The 27,458-nt window shown below is 40.2% G+C and overlaps 1 protein-coding gene across 4 annotated transcripts in view; it reads left to right on the top strand.

Annotated features, from left to right (window-relative positions):
- Positions 1-16,045, top strand: part of CUEDC1 (CUE domain containing 1) — a 177,545-nt gene extending 161,500 nt beyond the window's left edge. For all 4 annotated transcript variants that reach the window (XM_056557501.1, XM_056557502.1, XM_056557504.1 and 1 more), the window contains 4 exons: positions 4,132-4,225; positions 6,178-6,236; positions 7,622-7,694; positions 12,796-16,045. In XM_056557501.1, the coding sequence (XP_056413476.1) occupies positions 4,132-4,225; positions 6,178-6,236; positions 7,622-7,694; positions 12,796-12,802 (233 nt within the window). In that variant the 3' untranslated portion in view covers positions 12,803-16,045. The remainder of the gene's footprint in view (positions 1-4,131; positions 4,226-6,177; positions 6,237-7,621; positions 7,695-12,795) is intronic.
- The last annotated feature ends 11,413 nt before the right edge of the window (positions 16,046-27,458 follow it).

The raw sequence follows: 27,458 nt of genomic DNA, 5'->3' as shown, positions 1-27,458 counted from the left end.
TACACTAGTGTTCTGGGCAAACTAATTGGTTTTGCTCTGTATTGGGCACCTATATACCAGATGTGTAACCACAGGGCTATATGAGAGCAAAGTTTGCAACAGCAGAGTCATGCGACAAAGAGGTTTGTGCCGATATTCCAGACTTTGGCACTACCAATCCCTTATATTACCCGGTTATGTCTCGCTCCACTGCTCTTGATCTTTTTCAGGATGCACTTGAAAGAGACATCTACGAGCTTTCCACAAGGAATAATAGCAGACATCATTACCTGACCAGGAAAGAGCAAATTGCATTGAAAGAGTTGAATGACATGGATAATGTGATATTCCGACAGGCCGACAAGAGAGGGGCTGGGGTTGTCTTCGACAGGGGTCTGTACTGTAAATTAAACATGATGATGCTTAACGATCGGAGCACGTACAGACCCCTGCCCAGGGATCCCACAGATATCTTCAAGACCAAGTTGAATGACATTGTACAACTCGGTTTGGGAGGGGGATATTTAACTTGAAATTTGCAAAATATCTTGTTATAGACAGTCCTATTATCCCCATTTTTCATTCCCTGCATAAGGAGGTCTTTCCCCCATCCCCATAGGCCCATGAGCGGCTGTGTGCCTCGGTGGATTCCCTTTTGCAGCCCCTGATCCCACATATCCCAGTCCACATCAAGGACACCAAGCATCTTTTGGATATGATGCAGGGTGTCACTTGGGGAGAGTCCCACTGCTGGGTGTTGGCGGATGTTACTTCCCTATATTCAGTCATCCCCCACGACAGGGCGCTTCTTGCCCTGTCTTGGTTTTTGAGACTTTACTCCCGTTACCCTGAGGAATTATGTGAATATATCATTTTAGTGGTGGAATATTTACTAGGCCACAATTTCTTAATGTTTAACAATTCCTTTTTCCTCCAGGTCACCGGAGCATCGATGGGGGCGAAATTCTCCCCCTCTCTCGCCAACATATACATGTGTTGGTGGGAGAGGCAGATTCTTTTTGCCCCCTGCAACCCCCACAGCGAACACCTGCTGTGGTATGGCCGCTACATCGATGACCTCCTATTTATTTGGGGGTCCGATGTGGCGGCCATACAGGGGTTCATGGAGTTTTTAAACTCCAATGACCTGAATCTCAAATTTACGGGTAGCTACCATCGGGAATAATGTGATTTTCTTGATCTGCATTTGCGGGGTTACATGGGTAGTGGCAAAGTTATATCTACCACATTCAGGAAAAAAACATCAGTTGATTCTATCCTTCATGCCACCTCATGTAGTTGAAAATCTACCCGTGGGGGAACTGATCCGAGCACGCCGTAACTGCTCCCTTGATGCTGATTTTGCTAAGGAAGCGGTTACCGTGGGCAACCGCTTACGCCAGCGTGGATACCCTGATTGGACTGTCTCGAGAGATATTAAAATTGCCAAAGATATAAATCGGGACGATCTAATCAAAAATACCAACTCCAAATCCAGTACTGGTGATGTGGGCAAACAAATTCTTTTTTCTACCCAATACAGTACAGATTTTTAGATCGGTCAAAAAGATAATTGACAAACATATACCTATTTTGCATACTGACCCAAGAGTTAGAGAAGCCCTTGCTTCGGGATACATGGGTGTTTCCCGCAGGGCCCCTACCCTGGGCTAGATGCTGTCACCTAGTCTCTCTTCTGACCGTCCAGAGAGAAAACCAACCTGGTTGAATTATACAGGATCGTACAAGTGGGGGGCCACTAGGTGTGTGTGTGTGCTGCAGTTATATGCAGAATTCGAAAAATTTCTCTTCATGTAGTAATATAAGGGAGAATTTAACATTATACAGTATATTAACTGCAGCACACCTGGAGTCATCTACCTGTTCACGTGCCGTGACTGTAACCTTCAATATGTCGGATGCACGACCAACCCCCTAAAGGTTAGGATACGCAAACATCTATCCGACATAGGTTACTTTCAGTCACGGCATGTGTCTATGGTCTCAAGGCATATCGCTGAGGTCCATGGGGGGAATCCATCCTCTTTACGGCTGCAAGGCATTGAAAGGGTGAGATTGTCCTCGAGAGGGGGTAATCTCAAACAGAAAATCTTAGACCATGAGGTTTTCTGGATTCTCAAATTGAATACCAGATTTCCTCACGGTCTTAATAGACTTGACACCATTCTTCATTATTAAATATCTAATATTAATCTAAGCATTTGCCTATATCTTTGGATTTTGATGTTTATTGATGTACCTTTTGATGCTAAATTTGTAATGCACATTTTGTGGTCATGCCCCCCTTTTTTGACTTTGCCTCCTCCTACTTCTTTTATTCTATTTGTATTTTATTTTAAGTTTTTGCAATTTTCCACTGTTTTTGAATAAATATTTTGGTATATATAATTTTTATGCACCCATCATTTTTAATGGAGGTGCATACGGTGGAATATTATGCATTTTATCTTGTGATTTTTTTATTACAATAGAGAAGTTTTTCACAGTGGAAATATTCATTGCGTTTTTTTCCGCAGGAGTTTGTCTGAATGTCTTTTAATTTGTATGGCATGTATAGTGATCAACGACATGCTCACCTGTGGACTTCCTTTGTAATTATGTGTGGTGTGGATCAGGTGCCGCTGCCCCTGGGGGCGTGCCCCACCTGATGATTTCACACATAAAAAGCAACCTTTGAAACTATTTCATTGTATGACTAAGGCTTAGTGACTTGAGCCGAAACGCGTCACATGTTTTAATGTACCTGTTCGTTCTCCATGGCATCTAAATAAAGAATTTGTTCCGAGAGTCAAGCGCTGGACAACTTTCCTTCAACTCACAGGGTTATATGATATGGAACTTTTTTACTCTAAACATGTTGATTTTAACAATTCCTATCCCTGTCTAGCTATGAAATGGCCTCATGTTTTGAATCTATTACTTTTAAACAATGATGGTTCATCCCAAAAGTAAGATTTTAATGTGCACATAAGGGTGTTATGTGTGTTAACTGGTTGACGTTCAAGGTGTTTTGTGATCTTTACTACAGATATCAGATAATTTTAATTATTAGCAAGACTGCTTACATATTTTTTTTCTTTTTGCATTTCTTCCATGCTCAACCAATATTGATTTTTTAGGGCAGATACCAATAATCTGTGGAGATTAAGGCCGATAGCCGATAACTTGTTCCGGAATATCGGTATAAAAGTTATCGGCTATTTCTCTTCCCCCCCCCCTGGCCCCACAGAAGCCGCTGCAGATCGATGATTTAAAGTGGGCGTTTTAAATCAATGAACTGCAGCTGCTTTTGCGGGGCAAGAGACTGCCGCCGCCACCCACTTCTGTCCCCCTGCCTGTCCTGGGGTCCTCCTGAGTCCAACCACCACCGCCGCTAATTTTGCAGTTAATTTCACTACCAGGTAGTTTTTCTATGAAATGTTATGGTAAGGGCAGTTACATAAAGACTCCTAAAGCTGGCTATTGCCCAGGCTTTAAACATGGCAATCCTATCAAGACAATCCCTATGTTATAGAAATGCATAGTAAGCACTTAGTTGAGAATCTTACTGATATATGATGTGTTCAATGGAACCCTGTGGATGGTTGCCTGATAGCTTTCCTATCTATAAGATGGTGTCCCATGGAGGAGCATGTGATATATATATATGTCACTGCCTGGGAGGCATGTTATACCAACAAGCCCCTCATGGTAGTGATTATTATGCATTGCTATAAACCAAACTTCATGAAAGGTGACCACCCCTCTTACAATAGTCATCCCAGTAAAGCTAGGTTTCCACAATTATTATTATTATTTTTTAATTGCCACTGCAGTTTTTGAGCCAAAGTCAGAAGTGTATTCAAAAGGAATGGGGAATAAGAAAGACCTATACTTCTCCTTCCCTCTAGATCCACATCTGACTTTGGCTCAAGAACTACAGTGGCAATTTCCCCCCCAAAAAAACGCCAGAAAAAAACCTGTGTAGAAAACTTGCCTAATGCAATGATTGCCATGAATCTAGCTTTAGCAACAACTAGTCGCCAGGTGTTTCTAACTGGGCATGGAACTAAATATTATTGTATATCTTCACAAAATCCCTCTCCTCTATAACCTAAGAGAACTGCTAATAAGTTAATTGAACTTTTTCAGCAACCAGAAAGAAGTTGTTGGAGATTGCAAGAGGATTTTCAGAGAAAACAAAGATGAGAAAATCCCGGAGAAAACATTTACTTAAACACCAAGTGTATCCTATAATGTAATGTAACAGAACTAACAGTACCCGATGTTTCAACCGGCATGCAGAATTCAGATATGCTTGCACATATACATATTTAGGATTACTTTACTTGCTTTTATACTTTCTCATTATGTTTTTTTAAAAGATCTTTTAACTTATATTGTTACTTTCTTGCAACACAAATGGCAACTTTTCAGCCGTGATCGGCTTATTTCAAGCCAAGACAGACTGGTCTTCGTTGCCTTGGATCTTCTAAACATACAAAACACTGTAAAGAGTTGCCCCAAATTCAGCCCAAAGGATGTTGGCGCCTGGGAAATTCCACATCTTCAACAGTCATTCTATCCTACTGCAGATAGGGCAGAGTGGGGAGGCTCCTGCCGCAGCCAATTGTCTCACAGACTGATACAGGATTGAGAGGAGGGAATGCAGGAAATGGCTGATACCCTGGAACACACCTAGACATTGGACCTGATTTACTAAGAGTGGAGTGTAGGTTTTTTTGTGGGTTTTAATTCCCCACAATTTATTTTCCACTCTATTTACTAAGGTTTTTCTTTTTTTACACATGCTCTGATCTGTCGGGTTTTCCACAGCTAAATCCACTACATTTTCTGTGGAAACCTTAGTAAATATGTTTTTTTGTGAAAATGTCGGGAACGCACCCATTTTCGGTGATAATACCCTTTTTCCAGACAGCCACGCCCCTTTTTCGGGTTTTTTCTATAAAATGGATAGTGGGGTTTTTCTCAATTCTGGTGCAGACAGAATTTCTGGCGCAATGTGAGAGAATTTGGCGCACAACCCAACAAAACATGTTGGGTTTCCATTGTAAATGAGGGCCATTTTATTTATTTCTCCATTTTACATTCTACATTGCAATTTCATTAAATATAAAGAGTAGGTTAAAGGAAATCACAACATTTTTGCGTAATAAATAGAACCAAATATTGATGCATACATATTTATTGACGTATAACACACATTTTTAGGCTAAAATCTTTATATGCCGATAAACTGCTTCTGGCCCCGCAGAAGCCACTGCAGTTCAATGATTTAAAGCGGGTGCTTTAAATCATTGAACTGAAGCGGCTTCTGCGGGGCCAGAGTCCCCTGCCCTCCCCATTCCCGGTTTTATAGTTACATGTCGTGGGGACTGCGCTCCTTCATGCTCCGGCAGTGTCCTGTGCTGTCACTGTGCAATGCACAATGCCAAGTGACGTCCTCAACGTGACGTTACTCTTCAGTGCACAGCCTCAACGTGATGTCACTCGTCCTGAAGGAACGCGGTCCCCAAGACATGTAACTATAAAGCCAGGGACAGGGAGGGAATCGGGCAGCGCAGAAGCTTCTGCAGTTCAATGATTTAAAGCGCTCGCTTTAAATCATTGAACTGCAGCGGCTTCTGCAGGGCCAGAAACAGTTTATCGAGGTATACACGCAACCTCATTTTAACAAGGATATTTGGGTAAAAAAAGCTTTTTTACCCATAGCTCCTTGGAAAAATGAGGGTGCGCGTTATAGGCAGGTGCGTGGTATACACCAATAAATACAATATTTTTTATTTTCCCATAATGAATTTTCATTAACAGACGTTTTGATTTGAAGCCACGCAATGTCATTGAGAGGCATTGAAGTGATACTTAGTCGTGTAAATTATATTTATCATTCTAAAAACTTTTTTTAATGCAAAACATTCTTTAAAGGCTAAGAAGGTGTTTATTTTATGGAGGATGTAAAGCATGATTGGTCCCCAGAAGCAGTGATTGCACTGTTGGGTAGGAAGTTATGAGGGGTAACCTGTGGTGGGAACTCCAAAAAAGAATGCACAGAGTAGGAGGAAACCATCTGATTGTTGACACTTCTGAATCTGCTGCTAGATCTTTGGGCTCTCACTAAACTGCATGTGGAACAACTCCCCTAACCTGCATTAATTTTACCCTTAACCTAAACTGCAGTCTTGGAACAGCAGCCTCCACAGCCAACCTTTTGGATGATGTTGAAGGACACTCATGTGGTGAGTTCAAAGGATTCGTGTGTGCCAAAACTAGTAATGACTACACGAGCAAACATCTTTAACCCCTTCATGACCCAGCTAGTTTTGACTTTTATGACCCAGTCGGTTTTTTCAAATCTGACATGTGTCTCTTTAAGTGGTAATAACTTTTAACTGCTTTCACCTGGCAAAGTGATGCAGAGAGAGTTTTTTTTCAAGACATATTGGGGGAGATTTATCAAAACCTGTGCAGAGGAAGAGTGGTGCAGTTGCCCATAGCAACCAATCAGATTGCTTCTTTCAATTTCCACAGGCCTCTAAAGAGGCCTGTGGAAAATGAAAGAAGCAATCTGATTGGTTGCTATGGGCAACTGCACCACTCTTCCTCTGCACAGGTTTTGATAAATCTCCCCCATTGTACTTTATATTAGTGGTAAATTTTTGTGTATGTATGTGTATATATATATATATATATATATATATATATATATATATATATATAAATAACATTTCTGTACTCCTGCAGAACAGCTCCCCCTAGTGTCTGCCCTGCCAAGCACAAGATGCAGTAGCAGGTTTAGGACACTAGGGGGAGCTGTTGTATAACTAAACAGCTCTTTTACAACAACGAAAAAAAAATTACTGCACTCGCTTCACCCAGAAGTGAAGCATGCAGGAGGGCGCAGCTGCGGGAGCTCGGGACCAGTAAGGGACAGAGCAGTGTGTGTGTCCCGATACTGTGATCGGGACACACACACCGCTCTGCTCAGGATTATCATTGCGAAACGCTGCCCTAAGTCCCGAGGCAAGATGGCTGGCTATTAGTGATAGCCACCATCTTACCGGGTGCAGTGGGGTGCCGCGAGTAGCGGCCTTTATCTGCATGACGTATATGTACTTCATAGGTCAGGGAAACCTTCCCGGTCATGACGTACATGTATGTCATGGGACGGGAAGGGGTTAAATATATTGAGACACTTTCAGTTATATATTTAGCTTTTATCTGTGTTATGACAGTCTAGTCTAAAGGTGTTTGACTACCATATCTCTAAATTAACCAGTAAAGGTAATTTTTTTTTAATCAGATATTTCTTATTAACGTTTTGCAAATTTTCCTTACAAACATAAAAAAATTAGTGCAGGATAGGTTTGCTGTAGGGATTTGCTCTGGACAGTTCCTGACATGGACAGACGTGTCAGCAGAAAAGAAATTCATCAAGAAAAGAACTTCTGTAGTATACAGCAGCTAATAAGTACTGGAAGGATTAAGATTTTTAAATAGAAGTAATTTACAAATCTGTTTAACTTTCTGACACCAGTTGATTTAAACCGGAGTACCCCTTTAAAGGAAAAATAAAAATGAGAAGAAGTTTGTTTACACATATCTATTATTCTCATTTTATTAGATGAAGAAGTCCAGGCAAGACTAAGACAACTGAACCATGAAGGACTGGAAACCCACAAAGAAAGACAATCAAAGTTAGTTTTGCAATGATCTGGTCAGAAATCAAGAAACCTTGTATTTCTTTGTTAAAATGTTGTTCGAGGGTTGCTGTAAACACCATTGCTGTTTTCTTAATTTCTTTTTACCAATAGTGATCTTAAAGGGTTTTTACAGGCTCATATAATTAAGGCCTGAAGATAGGCCGTCAATCCCAGATCGGCAAAATTCCAACACCCTGAACTCCCCCCCCCCCCCCCCCCCCCCCCCAAAATCAGCTGAGCTGTACTTGCACTACACAAAAAATGAGACCATTGCTACCTAACTTAAAGGGGTATTCTGGGTTTATACATCTTATCCCTTATCCAAAGAATAGAGGATAAGATGTATGATCTCAGGGGGATCCGCGCGATCTCTGTGCAGTCCCCGGCATTCTGTGCCGGGCGCTGCTTCCGAGATGGTCACGCCCCCTAGTGAGGTCACGCCCCCTCCATCGATGTCTATGCAGTTATGTGGTGCCTCTGTTACACAGCAAATGAGGCCAACTGCTTCTGGCCACTTTCAATTTGTAGTCTGGGAGCTGAACAGCTGATCGGTGGGGATTCCTGGTTTTGTCACTTTGCCAGTCAGGGCTTGATGGCCTACCCTGAGGAAATCCTTTAAGTAATCCTATCACCTAAAATATTAGGCAACTTGAAGACTACTTGTCTTTCTCTATATTGGATATTGCCATTCCCATTGTCAAAGGACAGTGTCCTTATACACTGACCTTGTCCATTCTTTGCTGACAATGTTATTTGCTATAGGCAAATTCTCCTAGGAGAGTATATGTATGGTTTTTATAGCAAATACTATGTGGAACCACACAGAATGCTTGTGTGGCCAAACTGGGTCTTGGCTGATGGCATGCAGAACCCAGGCACTCTGGTCTATGGCATACTCATATGTCCTAATAGTCGTTCATTGCCATAAGTGTGTTAAAAATGTTATACATCCTGTGTGAATGTAACAAGGGATTATACTATGAAAGATATGTTAGATACCGCCGATACGTATTATCAAAAGAAATTTCAGTGTGCAGTCTACATACAAATATGGTCTGTGTCAGCACACGCACACCCACATAAAAACATTCTTTACACCTCAGTGGATAAACCACAAAGTCTATACTGTATATATCCTGATAATAGAGCACATACGGTTTAATTCCTGCTTATAGATCCCAAATACTCAATGAAGTTTCTTGAGAGTGCAGACTGTGTGTTCTTGTGCATTTTTAACCATTGCTAACAAGTGAATATAGAAAAGGAATACTTTACCCATTGATGTTACATTACAGGTATAATTCACCATGTAGGATCAAAGCATAGTAATGTCCCGACATGCAACAGTAAGAAAATCCTCATAGATGTATTGTAAAATAGTCACATTCAGCACAGGTGTAATGTACATACTGCTAATAAAGCACAAGCATAGACTACACATTAAAATATTTGTAGGTCTAGGAGATATCACAGTGTAGGAGTAACACACAATGAAGCCTTATTAGCAAAAAAAAAAATAGTGTGTGGTAATTGTTTGTTGCAAAATTGACAAATATGCTTCTTTTAATAAAGCCTGTCTTTAGTATTATTACTAGATATTGCTAGCAGGAGCTACTTCGTCTTATAATGGACAGAAAATCCATCTAATATATCAAGCTCTGTGGTCATTCATTTAGTGTTGAACTGGAAGTTAAACTTGCACTTAAAGGGGTATACCCATCTTGGATAATAGGGCATATCCACAGGATATGCTATAAATGTTCTTTAGATGCAGATCCCACCTCTGATGAGAGAGGCCTATCATTTTCATCATAGGTATACCTCAACTATGAGAGACATAATGAGAAAAAAAAATCCATAAAATCACATTGATTTTTAAAGAATTTATTTGCAAATGATGGTGGAAAATAAGTATTTGGACAATGACAAAAGTTCATCTCAATGCTTTGTTATATACCCTTTGTTGGCAATGACAGAGATTAAACGTTTTCTGTAAGTCTTCACAAGGTTTTCACACACTGTTGCTGGTATTTTGGCCCATTCCTCCAAGTAGATCTCCTTTAGAGCAGTGATGTTTTGGGGCTGTAGCTGGGCAACACAGAAATTCAACTCCCTCTGAAGGTTTTCTATGGGGTTAAGATCTGGAGACTGGCTAGGCCACTCCAGGACCTTGAAATGCTTCTGATGAAGCCACTCCTGCATTGCCCGGGCAGTTTGTTATGGATCATTGTCATGCTGAAAGACCCAGCCACGTTTCATCTTCAACGCCCTTGCTTATGGAAGGATGGTTTTCACTCAAAATCTCACGATACATGGTCTCCCATTAATTCTTTCCTTTACATGGATCAGTCGTCCTGGTCTCTTAGCAGATAAACAGCCCCAAAGCATGATGTTTCCACCCCCATGCCTACAGTAGGTATGCTGTTCTTTGGTTGCAACTCGGCATTCTTTCTCCTACAAACACGACGAGTTGAGTTTTTACCAAAAAGTTCTACTTTGGTTTCATCTGACCATATTACATTCTCCCAATCCTCTTCTGGATCATCCAAATATTCTCTAGCAAACTTCAGATGGGCCCGGACATGTACTGGCTTAAGCAGGGGGACACGTCTGGCACTGCATGATTTGAGTCCCTAGCGGCGTAGTGTGTTACTGATGGTAGCCTTTGTTACTTTGGTCACAGATCTCTGCAGGTTATTCACTAGGTCCCCCTGTGTGGTTCTAGGATTTCTTCTCACTGCTCTTGTGATAATTTTGACACCACAGGGGTGAGATCTTGCGTGGAGCCCCAGATCGAGGGAGATTATCAGTGGTCTTGTATGTCTTCCATCTTCTAATAATTGCTCCCACCATTGATTTCTTCACACCAAGCTGCTTGACTATTGCAGATTCAGTCTTCCCAGCTTGGTGCAGGTCTACAATTTTGTTTCTGGTGTCCTTCGACAGTCCTTTGGTCTTGGCCATAGTGGAGTTTGGAGTGTGACTGTTTGAGGTTGTGGACAGGTGTCTTTTATACTGATAAGTTCAAACAGGTGCCATTAATATAGGTGACGAGTGGATGACAGAGGAGACTCTTAAATAAGTTATTACAGGTCTGTGAGAGCCAGAAATCTTGCATGTTTGTAGGTGACCAAATACTTATTTTCCACCATAATTTGCATATAAATGCTTTGAAAATCAGACAATGGGATTTTATGGATTTTTTTTCTCATTATGTCTTTCATAGTTGAGGTATATCTATGATGAACATTTCAGGCCTCTCTCATCTCTTTAAGTGGGAGAACTTGCACAATTGGTGGCTGACTAAATACTTTTTTGCCCCACTGTAAACAGCATAGCTTGCTGTTCTACAGTGTTTATACAACTTGTCTATGGAAGTGCTACTTGTCTATGGAACAGCGTAAAACAACCCACATGTCTGTTTTTTGGCTTTCCTCTGGCATCTGTAAGCAGGCTAGATGGGGCTGGGTAGCCCTTGTTTGAGAGTTAGGTGAGAGTCCAAGAGGCAGGACCCTTATCTATGAGACATTTTGGACATATGCTGTGGTTATGAGATAAATGTCCTAGATTGTAATACTCCTTTAACCCCTTAAGGACCCGGGGTTTTTCCTTTGTTGCATTTTCGTTTTTTCCTCCTTGCCTTTAAAAAATCATAACTCTTTCAATTTTCCACCTAAAAATCCATATGATGGCTCCGGGGACTGATTACAAACGGGGTGCCGCGTGCATGATCTTTATTCACTTTTTTTTTTCCACTTTTTTTTGCACTGTTATAGCTCCCATAGGGACCTATAACACTGCATACACTGATCTTTTACATTGATCACTGGTTTCTCATAAGTGATCGATGATTCTGCCGCTTGACTGCTCATGCCTGGATCTCAGGCACTGAGCAGTCATTCAGCGATCGGACAGCGAGGAGGCAGGTAGGGATCCTCCAGCTGTCATGTAAGCTGTTCGGGATGCCGAGATTTCGCCGCGGCTATCCCGAACAGCTCCCTGAGCTAACCGGCATGGTTTCACTTTCATTTTAGACGCGGCGTTCAACTTTGAACGCCACGTCTAAAGGGTCAATAGCAGCACCGCGATCAATGCTGCGTGCTATTAGCCACGGGTCCCGGCCGTTGTTAGGGGCTGTGGCCCCGCGTTATAGATCGGGAGCGGACTCAGGACGTACAGGTACACCCTGGGTCCTTAACAGGTTAAAGACGTTCCTTAGGCAACACCATTGCATGCCTCTGTTTCACAGCAGACTGTTATTATAGCTGCCAAAAAACTTTCCTACCTGAACAAGGGGTTAACAGATATTGATTAAGTAAATATCTTGATGAAATAAGTTGTTTATTTAGATGTTTTTTCTGAAAATGTATTAGTACTTTGACAATTGGATGTAAAAATATCCTTGTGAATGGTCAACACACAGAAAATTAAGGTGGACTTCCGACTCCCGGAAATCCAATTTCTATTCCAAAAAGCTAAAATCCAAGTGTAGCAAACACAAAAATAGAATAAAAGCACACAAACGAAATGCACCAATGCGTTTCGACTAAACAAGTCTGTCATGGCCATGACTAAGACTTGTTAAGTCGAAACGCGTTGCTGCATTTCATTTGTGTGTTTTTATTCTATTTTTGTGTTTGCTGCACTTGGATTTCAACTCTTTGGAATAAAAATTGGATTTTACCCTGAGTCGAGAGCCGGAAGTCCACCTTCATTTTTTGTGATTGATTCACCTGAGGACCCAGCCTCAGTGTTGGTCTCCGAGCTTCCACGAGGAGAATTTGTGCTGCATACTGGGACATTTGAATTCCATGGTGAGCTGATCCAATTTATTTACTACAATGGTCAACGCACCCTGACATTATCAAGTGCTATAATGCCCAATGTATTTATATCTCTATAAATAGAGGAATGGCAGGTTCAGTTCTAAGGAAAAGTGCCCCGGCATTGTTATTTTATTAAAAAAAAAACACAAAAGAGCTGACTGGTCTTTTTAAGGATACAGTATATGAATATATTTTGCATTTCTTTTTCATTTAAACTTAAACATTGATGTATATACTTGTGATTATTTTTTTTTTCTTTTCTGTTCTAGATCATAAAATGTGGTTGGCTGATAAGAAGACTATGAAAAGTTATATATTTGGCTATCTATTGCAGTGCAGTCCATTCCTTGTAGAAGATTATATATATATGGCACAATTTTTTAATCACATGATTACTATTTGATGACAGCAGTCAAATCTCAGAGACTCTTTATTAACCATGCGGCTTTAAAGTTAGATGTGTGTGTTTTAAAATGGTACTTATTACATAGAACTTTATTTTTGATTTTTCTCCTAAGGATTAACATATTCTGTTACTGAAGATTACGTTTAAAAGCACAAACAAGTATTTAAAATCAATGAATTCTTAAAAGCATTTGCTTATAATATTTTGTGTGCAATAAAACTGCCCTAATGAAACCATTGTTGAGTAATCTAGATCACACAATGTACATTGGTTGTGTGAACTGTGAAGTCTACCCAATAAAACTATCTATTAACCAACTTAAACCACATTCTCTAGGCTTCCAGAAAGCTAAAATGCATTAAAACTTTTCTATGTCTGGTTTATTTTAAATGGAATTAAAAGTAGCAAGCAACATAGTAACTGAAATGATGTTATGTACCAGTTAATATTTTTTTTTTATTTTTTACTTTTGGTAAAATAATCCTTTTAAAAATGGCCCATATAGGCAGTTACTGTAACTTTAAAATTTAGTCTTATGTGGCAGTTGATCTAGTCATTAAAGTAAAAGCTAATGAGTCTTTAAATAGAGCTTAGCATTGAATCTAAATTTGTAGGTGAGAGTTAAAGTATTTTTTGCATATTCATGATCTGCGTTTAAAAATATTTTTCAACTGCAAATATTACTTTTTAGAAAAACCTTTTCTAGCCTGAATATGAAAATGCTGCTGATAAATCACCGCTTTTCATGAACCTCCTTAAATTGATTAATCTAAAAGACATGGCACCAATCATACATCACAGGTATAGTCATCTATGCATTTGCACAAAATATAAAGGATGTAATGACAAACATATATAGTGTTGAACATGCAGCATAATAAGTTGCAAAAAAAAGTAATGGTAAAGAAAACTCTTTGGAAAAGTTTGTACCTACGACAGGAACTATAATAGTGTTTATATTAGTTTTGGTGGTTAGGCTAGTCATGGTCCCCAATAGCATACCTATGTTACGGAAAAAAAATTAAACTAAGAGGTTTTTGACATTTTTCATATAGGCAGTAAGACACCCTGCTGTCTTTTTTTTCTTCCCAGCAGGACCCCAGTGAGGAGAGCATAGGTTCCATTGGGACCCCTGCCCTAGTAATCAGTAGGGTCCCATCAAGCTTACGTTTATCACTGTTTTGTGGATAAGTGGTAATTGTTGGATATGGGAACACCTATAGGTGTCTGTTAGATGTAGGTCACCAGAAATTTTCCCAGCCTGCATATTTGAGTCTTATTTACTTCTATCTTTAGGTTCATCTAAAACTTAATTTATACCCATGCTTGCTTAGTAGGCAGGATCTTACTGTTGTGATGTAGGAGATATGCTATCTTCCAGCCATCACGGCTATACAATTTGCTTCTCCTCCCTCCTTCTCTCATCACTAGAGGTTTCTAAATATTTACAGAGAATCTATAGAAGGGAAATGGGAATACAGGCTCATGGAAGGTGAGGAAAAAGACACTTACATTTCATGTATTGACTTGTAAATACTGATTTATACAAAATAATTTACAATGATAGGTACGCTGTAAGATACTTAACGTTTTCTAAGATACATTATAAAGACTTCCATAGAAGTGATGTCTTTGCCTTGCAATTTGTTGGGCCATTTTTACAGTATTATACTACTGTTTGGAAGATCTTCTAAACGTTTAATGTATGTGGGCCTATTTATTTATGAGTTACACATGCATTAATATACAAAAAATCCATAATTCGAAAATAAATTCCATATCCAGTGGTTTTTTTTTATCTTGATCAAGCTTAAATATGCATTAATTTAACTTTTAAAATCAACCTGTCAGCAGTAAAACAGGGCTAAATGTAAGACTACGTATGGATTCTCATTAGGGTTCTGAGCATACTATTTATTTTTATTTTTTGTCAAATAGTGCTTTCCTGTGCCAAGATGTCAGGGTTTTTTGTTAATGTGTAAATAAGGCTCAAACGTCCAGGAGGCATTCTCAGCACAGCAAGAGCCCAGAGTTAGCTAGCTCCTTTCCACTTATTTAAACCTCTATGCCTACTGTCAATCAAATGGGGGTAGGTATGGGCAAGGAGGCGGTGAATAAGAAGAGATGGGCAGCTACTATGCTGGGGATTGCCCCCTGGATACCGGAGCCTCATTTACATAAAACAAAACAGCTTATACAGTAAAATGAGACCACCTGAAATCTCTTTGAAAGTCTTCTCAAAGAAAATGGTCACTATTCATCATTTATGGTGAGACTGAGATCCATCAGTCAATTTCTGGTCTGATTAAGGTGGTGGTCTTCTCAAACAGGAAGTCTTTTAAATTGGTTTTACAGTGCAAAAAAGGACTCTGGGGATACAAATAAAAGGCATGCCTGGAATTCTGAACAGAAGCCCCATCTTGCCAGGCTGATTTTAATAGATATTGGTAAATTATTTAAAATGTAACTCTGATGTTGGTCTGGCAGCAGCATACCTGTTCAAATGTCTTGGTCACTTCGTAGCTCGAGACAATTCGACTGCTAAAGCAATCAGGATACAGATTAGCCGGAAGTCCCATGCAAGTCTAAGGGACTTTCATCAAATCCGGATCTTGATCGCTTTAGTCTCGGAGAAGTCTGTTAGGGCTATCAGGTTACTGGGTGTTAAACAGTTATCCTGCTGCTGGACCAACATCGGAGATACACTTTAATACAGTCAGAGTATAACTTTTCTTGGAAGTTCTTAGTATCCTTTCTATTAAAAGTCAAATCTCAGGCTTAAAATACTGTAATTTATCAAGGGAAAGATCAAAAGCCTCTTCATTTACATTCTGTCTCTGTACAAAAGTGTGTAAATTTCCTTTAAAAAAAAAAAAAAATCACATGAGATCCTGTAAAGCTCATTAGTACTATTCTTACAAGTTAATAATGGGAAAGTGCCATAGTAGTTGGTGTATGGATTTCATGCTTTGGTTCTAATATCGTGACACCCATATCTTCAAGTATGACTTCAACTGTTGCAATTTTCAATATTGTGTTAAAATACCGGGCTACACAAATGTTGTGTTAATGTACAAAACATACTTTAATAAAATCAATATTTATATTACTGACCTTTTGTTATTGTTAGCTAATTCAATCTCTTCTATGAACTGTGTACCAACAATTTTTTTGTTTGGTTGGCCAACAGGTCATGACCGTATTACAGATCAGATGATATTGTTGTCCAATTTCCACAACTACAATCTTGTGAGTTAGTTGTCTGAAAACATTCTTTATCAGACAATGGCACATGTAAAAAACAAAACAAAAAAAGGAAAAAAAACTGTATTTTTAGTATACCATTCTTATAAAAATGGATGTTCGCATCAGACATTTATGGCATATCCACAGAATATGCCTTAGATATCTGATAGATGTGGTCACAACCGTATGTTGAGAAAGTTGTGTCTCTATACCCTATTCCACCCAGTGAAATGACCCCAGGCAGTGGACCCACATGGAAAATCAGTAGAATGTGCCCCACTCCCGTTATTGACATCATTTTTTTTTTTTCCCAAACAATTTTTTATTTTGATGAAATAACATGGAAGGTACAAATAACAATTCTTATAGTAGAAACGAAGTAGAATATAACATAGGCCAAAGGCCAGAGATAAAATAGCAAAACATAACAAGTTGGTAAATGGTGAGCAGTAGGAGGACTGCGCTTCCTGTGATTTGTCCGGCAAAGGGATAGGGGATATATGTCTGATTGTGGGGCGTCTGAATGCTGGGGGCCCCGGCTCGGCCGACACTCCCCCTCCATGTGACTCTACGGGAGAGCCGAGATGCAGCATTCACGCATTCCCGCCTCTCCCATAGAGCTGTATGGAGAGGGCATGTTGTCGACCTCGGTGAGGTCGATGACACTTGCAGAGCTGGGGCAATGCCGGGTCCCCGTATGGTAGATCGTGGGGGTCAGACCCCCCACAATCAGACACTTATCCCCTATCTGCAAGTTAGGGGATAAGTGTCTAACACTGCAGTACTCCTTTAACCAATATAATAGGAGCGCACTATGTAACATGTTGGTAACTGGTACCCAAAGAGGTGTCTCAATGAAGATCAATAGTCCTCTGAGCATCAGGTTGATTGGCAATTAAGAAAGGTCAATAAATCCTTTGCCTTAGACCTGCAGATCCCTGGGGAAGAGGAGGGGGCGGGAATTCTGTTTGTACACCAAAGAGCATTCACTGTTATTAACTGGATTGAGCGGCATAGTGGGGTGAGTGTAACCAGATATTCCACAGTTTTTGGAATTTTGGAACCATAAAATGGGCTAAGGCATAGTTTCTTTCTTTCTATACACTCATGTGTAGTTTAAGTATGCAAGAACCTCTACCAGTGAAGGTGGTTAAAAAATGTTCCAATTCCTGTAAATCATGAGTTTGATGGTCATGAGGAGGTGTGCTACAACATTTCGAGGGTGAGGTGGGAAAGAGTCTAAGTCAATGAAGAGAAGAGCAGTTTGTGGTACCAAATCCACTGAGTTGCGACTGAGCACCAAAGTTGCTCTTTGCCATAGGGGTTTAAGCTTTGGACAGTCCCACAGAATGTAAAAAAGTGTGTGAACATTCCTGCACTCCAATAAAGGTTAGAGCATTGGGGATAAATGTGGTGCAAGTGAAATGGAGTGTAGTAGCATCGATGAGTGGTCTTAACAATCGTTTCCTCGTGATTAGTACAACAGAAGAACCTACATGTATGGTAAGAGGCTTTCGACCATTGCTTATGTGTAAGAGTTACTTGAAGGTCTTCCTTCCATCTAGTCATAAATAGAAGAGTCTCACCCTTTTTTTCATGTAATAATTCGTAGAAGAAGGTGATTCCTTACTGTTTTTTGCATTTGCCCTCGAGCAAAGTAATAAGAGGTGCAGAAACTTCTGAGTCTTGTAGAACTCCTTGTTTGGAAGGTGGTACTTAGCTTTAACCCCTTAAGGACCCGGGGGTTTTCCATTTTTGCACTTTTGTTTTTTCCTCCTTACCTTTAAAAAAATCATAACTCTTTTTCAATTTTGCATGCCGTGGCCCCGCGTTATAGAACGGGAGCAGACTCATGATGTACCGGTACGTCATGGGTTCTTAAGTGGGTAAGGGATGGGAAGTGAACATTGCCCTCCAAACAAAACAAGTCCTGTACTGTTTTGAGTCTCAGAGTGGACCAAAGACTAAGGTCCTGGGGCCATGCATTCAATATAACCTAAAGGGGTGGTGTAAATCAAACAGGGAGAAGCCGACAAGACAAGGTTTAAGGTATATTTCCACTTGTAATCTGAAGTAAATATAGAGGTGAGATAGGTGAAATGTGTCTCATATGGTCCAACAGCCTGAATTTCAATGGGTGTTTGCGTCTGCACTACAGTTTCCGAGAGACCCATAATTTGTCAGGATTGTCCGACCACCAGTGTTGGAGCTATAGTAATCAACAATATGTTGTGCATCATGATTTTTCGGGTAACCCTAAGGCATCAACCACTCCAAATGAATGAGGATAAAGCACAGTCCAATAATGTAAAAAAGGAGGGGAGGCCTATTGGCAAAAAATGAAACGGATATAGAAGTTTGGGTAGTAGCATTGGGTAGGATTTACTCCTACTCTCGACAGTTCGTGACAGAGGTGTCAGCAGAGAGCTCTAAAGGATAATGTCCTGGGGGCCCTTCATTTACACCTTGGTTACACAAACAACCCACATTCTCAACACAGGTGTAGGTCCCAAAATTGGGTCAAGCATCTATAAGACTTTTAAGGCAAGGTATGGATATGTTATATATGTCATGAGAAAATCCCTTTAAATAGGTTTGTTAGCACTCAACTTCCTGTGGAGCATAAAGTAGCTGATAAGTACTGGAAGAATTAAGATTTTTTAATAGAACCAATTTACAAATTTGGAGCATTAAAGGGGTACTCCCGTGGAAAACTTTTTTTTTTTTTTTTTTTTAAATCAACTGGTGCCAGAAAGTTAAACAGATTTGTAAATCACTTCTATAAAAAAAAATCTTAATCCTTCCACTACTTTTTAGGGGCTGTATACTAAAGAGAAATCCAAAAAGAAATGCATTTCCTGTGATGTCCTGACCACAGTGCTCTCTGCTGACCTCTGCTGTCCATTTTAGGAACTGTCCAGTGAAACATATGTTTGCTATGGGGATCTTCTTCTCCTGACAGTTCCTAAAATGGACAGCAGAGGTCAGCAGAGAGCATTGTGGTCATGACCTCACAGGAAATCCATTTCTTTATTGGATTTCTCTTTAGTATACAGCCCCTAAAAAGTACTGGAAGGATTAAGATTTTGTAGAAGTTATTTACAAATCTGTTTAACTTTCTGGCACCAGTTGATTTAACCTCTTCAGGACACAGGGCGTATGGATACGCCCTGCATTCCGAGTCCTTAAGGACTGAGGGCGTATCCATACGCCCGGTCGAAACCTCGGCACATCGCCCCCTCCCCATGTCTGCGATCGGAGAAAATCGCATGTCAATTCAGACATGCGATTTTCTCCAATTCCGGGCTGATCGGGTCTCTGGTCACCCGATCACCCGGAAAATTGGGCTGATCGGAGTTGTCGGCAACAGCCCCGATCAGCCTAAGGGATAGGAGTGAGGTCGCAGAGCTGCGATCTCCTCCTATCCCCTGCCATTAGTCAGAATGGAGTTCTGACCAATGGCAGTGCAGGACAGGGGGTTGCCATGGCAACCCCCCGTTCTGCCCGCCCCTGGATGTCGAGGGGATCTGGGAAGAAGATGGAGGCCGTACCTGCTGGAGAAGATGCCTGGGGACCCGGGATCTTTGCCAGAGCCTGCTGGATACTTGCTCAGGTAGGGAATCGACAGTGGTGGGGGGGGGGGGGGGGGAGAATTGAAAGTGAAATTAAAACGATCTTTACTGTGGCAACTACTAGGAAGGCCGGACTGCAACTTCCTCCAGCATGCCCAGCATGTTGGGAGTTGTAGTTTTGCAACATCTGGAGGGTCACAGTTTGGAGACCACTGTTACAGTGGTGCCCAAACGGTAGCCCTCCAGATGTTGCCAAACTACAACTCTCAGCATGCCTCGACTGCCCAGGCATGCTGGGAGTTGTAGTTCTGTAACATCTGTCCCTTCAGATTTAGCAATTTTCATGAAATTTTTGAAAATTACTGCTCTACTTTGAAGCCCTCTAATTTTTTCAAAAAGCAAAAATATGTCCATTTTATGATGCCAACATAAAGTGGACATATTGTATTTGTGAAGAAAAATAAAATTTATTTGGAGTATCCATTTTCTTTACAAGCAGAGAGCTTCAAAGTTAGAAAAATGCAAAATTTTCATGAAATTTGGGGATTTTTCACCAAAAAAGGATGCAAGTAACGCCGAAAATTTACCACCAAAATAAAGTAGAATATGTCACGAAAAAACATTCTCAGAATCAGAGTATTTGGTAAAAGCGTTTTCGCGTTATTAATTCATAAAGTGACGGTGGTCAGAATTGCGAAAAAGGGCTCAGTCCTTAAGGTGAAAAAGGGCTGCGTCCTTAAGGGGTTAAAAAACAAAGTTTTCCACGGGAGTACCCCTTTAAAGGGGTACTCCGCTGCTCAGCGTTTGGAACAAACTGTTCCGACCGCTGGAGCCGGTGCTGGGCGCTCATGACGGCTGTCACACCCCCTCCCATAGACTTGCATTGAGGGGTGTGGCGTGACGTCATGAGGGGTGGGGCTATGACATCACAAGCTATCGGCACCACCGTTTGGAACTGTTTGTTCAAAATGCTGAGCAGCGGAGTACCCCTTTAAACTTTCTGGAGCCAGTTGATATGTAAAAAATTATTTTCCACCGGAGTACCCCCTTAAATGCATTGGTGATATCCTTAGGGGCTAGTAAAGGTGCTTTTGTGTGAGGGTGTTTAAGAGAAATGCGTTGTTTATAAAAAAAAAAAAAAAAACAGGCAGCCAGCTTATAAAACAGGAGATTAGATTTTGAGGCATTTTTCCTAATTGTATACGAGTAATTTATGAAGATGCATTCTCTCCTGGCTGAGCTAGGATTCTTCAGAAAAGGACTCTTTCTGGATAGCTTTCAAGGTCGGTAATTTGTTGAGGCATTCATGTAATCCTTGCGATCTACGCTTTTTCAGGGTATCTCCTAGTTGGATGAACAAGCCCCTTTTCACAGCCTTGTGAGCCAGCCAGAGAGTAGTAAGGTTCATGTCAGGGGAGGTGTAAAGCGTCACTTAGGCAATGAGGTGGGTGTTTGCCTCCCAAACAAAGTCACTATTTCTTTGGTACGGTGGCTCTAAAGGATAATGTTGTGAGGGCCCTTCATTTACACCTTGGTTACACAAACAACCCACATTCTCAACATAGGTGTAGGTCCCAAAAGTGGGACAAGCATCTATAGATACAGGTTGTGTTTTGTTTTTAGTTTTTCATTCACACTTTTTTGTAAACCATGGCATGCCACAGCATAGAAAATATTTACCTGCTGGACGAAGTCTCAGTATGTATGGTCTGAAGAAGTGCCCAGAGGGGCGTGAAACCATTGTCATTTCACCTACCAGTGAGCGCCCCCTCATTATTCCACCTATTTGTTGTTCATTATAAATAATGTTTTTTGATGACCTGGAGTTTTTTTCTTAAATGCTAATTGTTTGTGCTGATGTTATGATGACTCCGCCCATTAACCCTGTGGTGTCCATTTAACTGTGGTGTCCATTTTACTGGGCATGCTAAGATGTGTGTAGTGTGTATGACAATCCGAGGAGGGGGATAGAACCCCAAAATGCATCATTTTTATTTTATTAATATAAAATAATATTATTAAAGTGCTGTGTACAAGAGGTTATTTGTTTCTCCATCATTTCTGCATTGGACAGGATGGATAGCCTCCCTCCTGTGACCTTCCGGGCTGAGCAGCTGTCTTTACTTCTTTTGCTACCCATTTTATAGTGTTGATAAGCACATCATTTAAATACACAAGGTGAGCTGCCATCTTGACTGCCATGTTTTTCTCTCTAAACCCAATAAGGGATCTTGATTACCAAGGCGCTGTCATCCGGCCTCTTGTGTCCTTTTTCAAACAGATGAGCTAAAGAAGACAGTTTTTGTCTCAGATAGATTAATAAATCTGGGCCACAAAGGTTTTTTTTTTTTTTTTATCTCATTGAAATTATTTTTATCTCATTGAAATTTGACAGAAAAAGCACAGTTTGTTACAATAGAAGATGATGTTTAATCGCTCTGTACATTCATGGCTCCTGATGATGCATTGTATGATGGAATATCAGTCACACCTCACTTTATACACTATAGAAAAACTGTATACTACTATAGATAATTAAATGAAAATTTGAAAATACTCGACAATAATTCTTTCAAAATATGGTTACAATTTTTAAATGGTTACTATTTTTAAATCAGGTTTTGATGTTAAAGGTGTACTCTGCTGAAAAACATATATATATATATTTTTTTAAATCAACTGGTGCCAGAAAGTTAAACAGATTTGTAAATAACTTCTATTAAAAAATCTTTATCCTTCCAGTCCACGGGAAGTTCTTTTCTTTTTGAATTTCTTTTCTGTCTGACCACAATGCTCTCTGCTGACACCTCTGTCCATTTTAGCAACTGTCCAGAGTAGGAGCTAATCATCATAGCAAACCTCTCCTGCTCGGGACAGTTCCTGACCTGGACAGAGATGTCAGCAGAGAGCACTGTGGTCAGACAGAAAGTAAATTCAAAATGAAAAGAACTTCCTCTGTAGTATACAGCAGTTGATACGTACTGGAAGGATTAAGATTTTGAAATAGAAGTAATTTACAAATTCGTTTAACTTTTGGGCATCAGTTGATTAAAAAAAAAGATTTTTTTGAAAATTTTTCTCATTTTCTTTACTTTACTATCTATATATAAAATAATTATATTTTATAATTATCCTGAAACCTTAAAATGTTATTATTCTTGATACTACACATTATTTCCCATTAATGCCTTTTTTTTTTTTTTTTTTTTTTTTTTAGCACACACAGGAGTACAATGAAATATGACACCAGTAGAGAGAGAGAACACTGGGTCTACCTTTATGAACAGCAGATCTCAGCAGCCCCCCTCTTTGTAGAATGACATCTACAAAGGTCAAAGAGAATGCCCAATAATGTCTCTTATTCATGTGAATGGAACAGGTCCTGTCTATGGACCATAGCGCTTGCTGTAAAGCATATCACTAAATACTGTTAAAAACAGCTCAGTCAAGATGGTAGCCCTGATAATCTTTGCCTGATGCCATTGTTCAGTTGTCTGTATTGATGCTTTTACTAGAGTTGGATTTACCTCTTTGCGTTTTAAAACTGTCTAGATGCTCTTTGATCTAGGAAATAAATATATCAGTGCCAGACTAAAAATAGCCCTAAGCCTTTTTGTTTTTTTTATAGTCTTTTCATCTGATTGAAAATACAAAATTCTGAACTTTGTTACAAATTTAACCCTTTAAGGACACAGCCTATTTTAGCCTTGAAGGAGTACTCTGGTGGAAAACATTTTTTTTAATCCCTTAGGGACTTTTTCACCTTAAGATTCTGACCACTGTCGCTTTATGCATTAATAACTCTGGGATGCTTTTACCTTTCATTCTGATTCCAAGATTGTTTTTTTTGTGACATATTCTACTTAACATAGTGGCAAATTTCCGTTGTTATTTGCATCCTTTCTTGGGGAAAAATCCCCAAATTTCCCCAAAATTTAGAAAATTTTGTATTTTTCTAAATTTGAAACTTTATGCTTGTAAAGAAAATGGACATTTCAAATAAATTATATATTGATTAACACATACAACATGTCTACTTTATAGTGGTATCTTAAAGTTGACATATTTTTACTTTTTGAAGACATTAGAGGGCTTCAAAGTTTAGCATCAATTTTCAAAATTTTCACTGTACCCCTTGTTACACTGCACCCCTTGTTACACCTCTCAAAAAACGTAACAAGGGGTACAGTGAGCCTTAGTATGGAGCAGGATACGTGAAGAAAAAAGGAACCCTTTTTCGCCAGCGCTGCTCGGACTGATGATTGAAGAGTAGGACCAAATGTATGATATAACAATCTTTTATTGAAACACATACATCTGGGGGTTTCTAAGACAAGACGCGTTTCGGGAGCGAGCCCTCCCTTTCTCAATTGTAGATGTATGCAGTCTGGTTCCTTGAAGGAACCGGTGTACATAAATACATTTAGAAAATGGCACCAGATGTTTGTCTGGGTCAAAGTTCACATGGGGTAAGATCATGGACCAAAACAGTAGAATAAACAAAAGTGAAATATATACAAAGTGAACAAATGTTGCATATATTTTAGCAAGAATTATTATAAAATGTACACATAATGCATGAATAAAAAGTTCATAAATTGAGAAAAGCACAATGTCACATATTATGCTATTGGTCCCATAGCAAGGCTTGGGCGTGACTGAAAGCGAGGCTTGTAGCCCGCAGCCAGCGGTTTGTAAGTGCCGCTGTTTCCTATGTTAAAGGGGCGACCAATCGGATTGTGGGGCCGCGATGACGTAGTGAGATAGTGTTGGTACCCGGCGTAGTTGTTTAGATAGTCACGTGGTGCGCCGATCCAACCAATCAGATTTTTTGTGTGCATGCCTGTACCACAACGAAAATTTCTTCTAAGTGCATACAGTTTATCTTGGAACACAATGTCTTTCAATTCAATGGGAACATCTACCAACAGCACTATGAGACTACGATGGGGACCCGTTTCGCACCCAGTTTTGCAAATAAATGTATTTATGGGTGCATTCGAGGAACGGGTCCTCTACAAGAACCCCCTTTTTCGGCACTGTATCTCATACCAGAGATACATTGATGACCTATTCATCGTATGGGATAATACTGCTGCTGATCCAAACCAATTCATCACCACACTAAATGAAAACTCCTGGAATGTACACTTCACCCATCAACAATATACAAACAATGCGGAATTCCTAGATGTCATCGTTTCCCACAACAATATAAAAAGAAATCACGTCAAAAACCTTTTTCAAAACAGTCGACAGAAACAGCTATTTGGACTACTCCAGTTGCCATTATCAAAAATGGATCCATAATATTCCCTACGGACAATATAAGAGAATCTGTTGTAACTGCACATCCAATAAAGACTTTAAAGCACAGAGCAAAATACTGGACAAAAGATTTAAAGCAAAAGGGTACCCTAAATCACTAATCCAAAACAGTAAACTAAAGGCTGCAGAATCCAATCCAAAGACCTGCCTTGAACCGAAATTGAAAACATCAGCCGCATCGGATAACACGGACAAACCCTATGCATATAACTTCTTAACCACCTATTCAACGGACCACAAGAACATCAGAAATATCCTGGAGAAACACTGGACCACTTTAAAACTGGACCCATTCCTAAAAGAAATGATTCCAGCAAAACCCCAGATAACGTTCCGGAAGAATACATCTCTAAAAAGTATACTAGCACCTAGTAAACTCAAAAAAACACCTTCCTACAAGAAGGCATAACAGGCACATACAGATGCGGAACATCGGCTTGCAAATGCTGCCCAAGCATTAAACACCGCAATAAAAACTTCAGCTCGATCGGCCCGATAGGTGTCTCGGCCCTTAAAAGTAGATATCAGTTTAGATGGGCTACTTCCTCTATCACATACCTATGGGTTCAGGTCCCCAATGATCTCACCCGTACATATGACTTGAACTTTAGCCCCTTACTCTCTTCTTTCTCTTCTGACCTGACTAGATGGGACAGACGTGACTTTTCTTGGATTGGGAGGGTCAACATTATCAAAATGAATCTTTTGCCTCGTCTTCTCTAGCTCTTTCAAACTATTCCTGTCCTCCTCCCCCGAACGTTCTTCACTGCCCTGGACAGAATGTGGACTAAATATGTGTGGGGTCCGGTGGGCCATCATATGGCTCGGAGTGCTCTGGTGCGTCCTAAGTCTGAGGGGGGTCTGGCTCTCCCCGACCCCTTTCTCTACTACCTGTCCGCGGTAGCCACGAGAATATTGAAATGGTTCCACCACTCTAAGGGGAAGCTTTGGGTGCGCTTGGAGACCCTCTTGACACCTGTCCCGCTCACTTAGCTCCCCTGGATGCGAGTGTCGTATTGGACATCCTCTCGAATGGCGAGCCTCCCGTTTGTGGCGCGGTCGGTGCTCCGGGTGTGCCATCGCTTTTTTGACAAGATGGGTCTCCTGCGCCCCAACGGCCCCCTCACGGCCATTCGTGATAACCCTGCCCTCACACCCAACCTTTATTGTAGGACATCCTGTGAATATTTCATACACACATATATATATATATATATATATATGATACTACTGCTGGATCGTGGAATCCATGCTTTTTTCTGTGAGTCTGCAAACAGCAACCTCATCTCAGTTGCGGTGCAGCAAAAAGTGGTCTGAAAGACCAAGGTGCATCTTTCCTTTTGTTCCCTCTGGTTGGATGTACGACACGACATTTGGGTACAACACCAGAATTGTTACTTATGTTTTTGATGGTCTATATATTTTATAGTGATACAATAAAAGTAAAGTTTTAATGTTTTCTGTGATTTACATCCCAGTTACTAATTGTCAGTGTTCATTCCCCCACAGACACATGAAATGTAACTATTTTCAAAAATGTATTTTGCAGTTGTCTAGGCATCCCATACTGTGTGTTCCTGCAATCCTGTTTTGTTATGCACCCATCACCCACACTGCACTACCAACATTACAAATGGCAGTATAATACAGGTATACCTGATGCCCCCTCTAAACTCCACTAGTTCATTGTCACTGGCATGGCACTGCGTAAACGTCATGTTTGGGCATAAAAAGTTTCTGTAACAGATCATTTACAGGCCTGTAAAGCTTTTACCTGCCCATTCCCCCCAGTTTCCGTGAGGATCACTTATAATGTAATATTACCCATGCCTTATAATATTATAATAAAAAGAGAAATGCATTGTCGGCAGATGCTTAAAGATAGCCTATTATGTAATATACATTCATCTCATACAGATAAAGAGGTGCACTCTGGTTGCACTACCTTACAGGTGTCCCCCCACTGCCTTGTTGCAATAGACTTTCCATTCTTCAACAATTGGGATATCGAAAGAATGTCAGTGCTGGAAAACTAAGAGACTTTTCCTCATAGTATTACTACATGATTGTCTATCACGTTGGTCGAGCTATACTAAGAAACCCTCTATTATCTGTGTGCAATAGTTAGCTGCACAGCATGGCAGTTGGTTGGGAAAAGAATGGACCAAATTATACCGATATTGAAAGGGTTCTGATTCCAAGAAACAAAAAATGTATACAAATATTAGCAATGTTTTACTTTTACACTGTTCTGTACAATTACCCAGCCTGCAAACTGGTTTTTAATTTCAAGTATTATGTTTCACAAGCATGTGTATCATAGTACATGTACACTGCTGAAGAATAAATGGCTTCCCCAATAAATAATTTCCTCTGCTGT

The sequence above is a fragment of the Hyla sarda genome, chromosome 2 (genome assembly GCF_029499605.1).
Source record: "Hyla sarda isolate aHylSar1 chromosome 2, aHylSar1.hap1, whole genome shotgun sequence".
NCBI lineage: Eukaryota > Metazoa > Chordata > Amphibia > Anura > Hylidae > Hyla > Hyla sarda.
This window is presented reverse-complemented; position numbering and strand designations above follow the sequence as displayed.